Source organism: Catharus ustulatus, chromosome 1 (genome assembly GCF_009819885.2).
Source record: "Catharus ustulatus isolate bCatUst1 chromosome 1, bCatUst1.pri.v2, whole genome shotgun sequence".
In the NCBI taxonomy this organism is placed as follows: domain Eukaryota; kingdom Metazoa; phylum Chordata; class Aves; order Passeriformes; family Turdidae; genus Catharus; species Catharus ustulatus.
The window spans coordinates 57,376,670-57,379,944 of NC_046221.1; the positions used below are offsets into that span (position 1 = coordinate 57,376,670).

General features: G+C 35.8%; 1 protein-coding gene across 1 annotated transcript; it reads left to right on the forward strand.

Annotated features, from left to right (window-relative positions):
* Positions 1-697: 697 nt before the first annotated feature.
* LOC116993909 (mediator of RNA polymerase II transcription subunit 1-like) lies at positions 698-2,975 on the forward strand. The gene is made up of 4 exons (XM_033055179.1): positions 698-929; positions 1,278-1,332; positions 1,752-1,884; positions 2,943-2,975. Exons 1-4 carry the CDS (start codon positions 902-904, stop codon positions 2,973-2,975), a joined length of 249 nt encoding a protein of 82 aa, XP_032911070.1. The 5' UTR covers positions 698-901.
* Positions 2,976-3,275: the final 300 nt, after the last annotated feature.

Sequence of the window (3,275 nt, forward strand, 5' to 3'; positions counted from 1 at the left end):
CTTTCCATTCATTATCATTACCATATTCATCGTATGTAAAGACAATTTATTGCCTATAGGACTGGGAGAAAACCCTGAATTTTAGAAACTGGTCTGAAATCTGCTATCTAAACTTTCTGCTACTGCGATATACCATTCCATGCTAGTATAGTCATTCCATGCTTCCTGCCCTTCCAGTAGCTTACTTAAGAATCATCTTCGTAAAGAGCAGATTAGCACAAATGCTGTGAGCTCAGTATAAAAATTCCCATTTTTTTCATACTTCTTTTTAATAATGCTTAATTCAAGCCTTACTCTGAAAACAATTTCCTGAATTTGAACAAAGTGAAAACTCTTCAGCAGTGAGTGTTCTTATTAATTGAAGTGTGAAGTATGAGAAGTTTTCAGATGAGCTTGAAGAGGAACTGGGAGAGTTTGCTTGCTACTGAAGTGAGTATCTTCAACTGGAACTTGTATCCTAATCTAACCAAGTACTCCTGTGGCACTTATTGTTCTCTTCACCCAGGCAGATTTTTTCTAAACTAAAAACACAAGTATTTTCTAAAATAAAAACACAAGCTTCACAGTGAAATTAGCTGACACATCTAGTGATCAGGTCAAAAGACAGGGGAATGGAAAGCTGCTCCTTGCTCCAAAGGTATCTGGTATGTAATTACTGCACTATAATGTCCTCACAAATCCATTCAGTGCTGCCATTTCAGAGAGAGCTCCAATCATAGGTAACCTCTGTGTTTGACAAAAACAAATAACCAGGGGTTCCTTGTATGGGGCATCTGTGTGCTGTGTCTCTTAACTAGTAACTTAAGCAATCTTTCTTTGTCTCTTGTTTTCACAAATGTGCTAGGAGAACCCACTTCGAAAGCCTGTCAGTAATGCTCCAGATGGTCTATTGCTTTCTTGCATGGAGAAGATAGAAAGGACATTAAATGGTAATGAGCTGTTGGATAACTCAAAATATATTTTTTTAATATTGTGTGGAATCTCTCAATGCTTCTGTATTGATGTTCTTCACAAAGAGGTCAAATGTACAAACACAGAGGTAGATAAGACTAGAGACTTGCCACTCGTCTTTGGGCTAAACTCAGGCTATAGCTGTTCTTAAAGCCTGAGAATATTTTCTACCCTGCACAGCACTTACTAATCATAATAGTTATCAATAAGTCATTCAAGAGATACTATTTTCTCATTACCTAAATCATATCCTTTAAAGCAAGAAAATACGCGTTCTACTTTTTGATCATTGCAGTTTGATTAAATTGCATTTCTGTTTTTTGCAGCTAAATCCATGTTTTCTGTGATGAATACGTTGGAACTTTTATCCAGACAAAAAGGGTAAGTTTGTTTATGAATACATGCAAATGAGCAAACATGGCTCCAAGTCCAGAGAGAAATACTATCTGGATGGCTTGTCAACAGTGTTACATTTTAGTGTTCTAATGGAGTGTATTTCCGTATTTTAATTAGTCCTTTGTGGAAGAGGTTGTTGTGTAAAAAGAGGATAAGTGCCTACATCCCAAAGCTGCAGATTGGGGTTAATAGTTTTGAGCAGACCGACATGATAATGCAAAGACCAGAGCACAAATACATGCCTGGTTAGATAGTTTTCAGAAGTTGAAGTGAGGAAGAGTTATTTTTGAAGCATCCCTGGTGTCTCTTCCCGCAACCAAGTGAACTATACTAATTTTCTTTTATAAGTGACAGAATTTTTATATTTACAAGCTTTTTTTTTTTCTTTTTCTCATCTTTCTCAGACTTACTGTTCATGTTAGCCCCAGTGGGACTGCCTGCTACATAACATCAACGATGTTTTATGTAGAAATTCAGCTGGAGAACGATGGAGATGTGATGGATGTAAAGTTGGCTCACTTTGAAGAAGCTCCTGTGGTAAAATTAATTTTCTCTGTCTCTCACCACCCTGTAGTCTCCCACCTGGCTTCCAGCTGTCATGTCAGAAAGGTTTTGACTTCCTTTTGGTCTTGTCACACTTGCAAGCCTGTGCATGACACCAGCTACCTATTTAGGCATCCTAATCTCTCACCTAAACTTACAGCTCAGTTACAGATACTAAATACTCTAGTGCTAAGTATTAAAAAAAAAAGTCAGCTCGCAGGCCCACCTTCCAAAATTTTGTGGTATCATGCATAAATATGTTTATTTTCATGCTTCAATGTTACCAGTATACAGTAAATAACAGGGGTTTAAAATATTTTCCTGCCAAAGTGAAGTGCAATATATATTCTCAATGGATGTCTTGGAGCTATTCTGGTTTTTATTCTGCCTTCTTTAGGAGCATATATATTTCTATTATTTCTAATTTTTTTTTAGCAAAATTTCTATTAAATTATTCACAGAACATCACCATGAAGTTCACATATCATGTTCTGCAGATTTTACAGAATTACAGACAATCCTTCAGATCAAAGATATAACAGCAAGCTGTTGTGGGGGGTTGGGGAACATAAACTCTGTTTTTTGTCAGTAAGTATCCAAATTATTACATTACCTTGGAGTTAATTTTGTCCATCATTTTTAGCTGAAGTCAGCTCTGGAATTTCAAATTGTTCATTTATCCAGCACAGATCTGTTGATCAGTGAGTGCTGGACAATATCATTAGAATGAAAATGCATATTCAGAGAATTCCAGCACAGCCAATAAAAGAAAGACTGGCCAAGATGCATTTTTTTTTCTGAAAAAGTTTATCAACAAACTATTTCTGTTCATTTTACCCTCTTTCACAAAGCCTTTGTTCTTCCAATTTATTAATGGTTTTTTTTAACTATTGCACTGTTACTCTTGGTTTTGAGTGTTCGGGGTTTTTTTTATTCTAACCATGCAGCTACTTAAAAGTAATGGGGATCAAGCTTATCATTACTAATGAAATGCTTATAAAAGATGTGTCACAAACTTCAAGAAAGATGAAACTCCTGTCTTATTCCTGTAGGTTTGTGATGACTTGGTCCAGCTTCTAAGGTAAAGAATAATGTATAGGGTTTAATGTATTCCTGATGCTAGAACCACTCCAGTGTAAGAACTGAAGGAACTGAAGAGGGCAAAAAAAAAAAAAAAAAAAAGGAAAGAGAATCAGAGAACAATAATATGAATCCAGTAAACAATAGAAGAACTGACCATTTTGGATTCCATTTTTTGTGGGAAGTTGACTCCAATCCTCCATGTTGGAAGTTGGTTGCCGTTGTAACTACTATTACCTGCTTTGAATTTGTAAATTCTAGTCTAAAATTTCAGAAAATATAATTTTGAAAAGATGCTTCAGGCT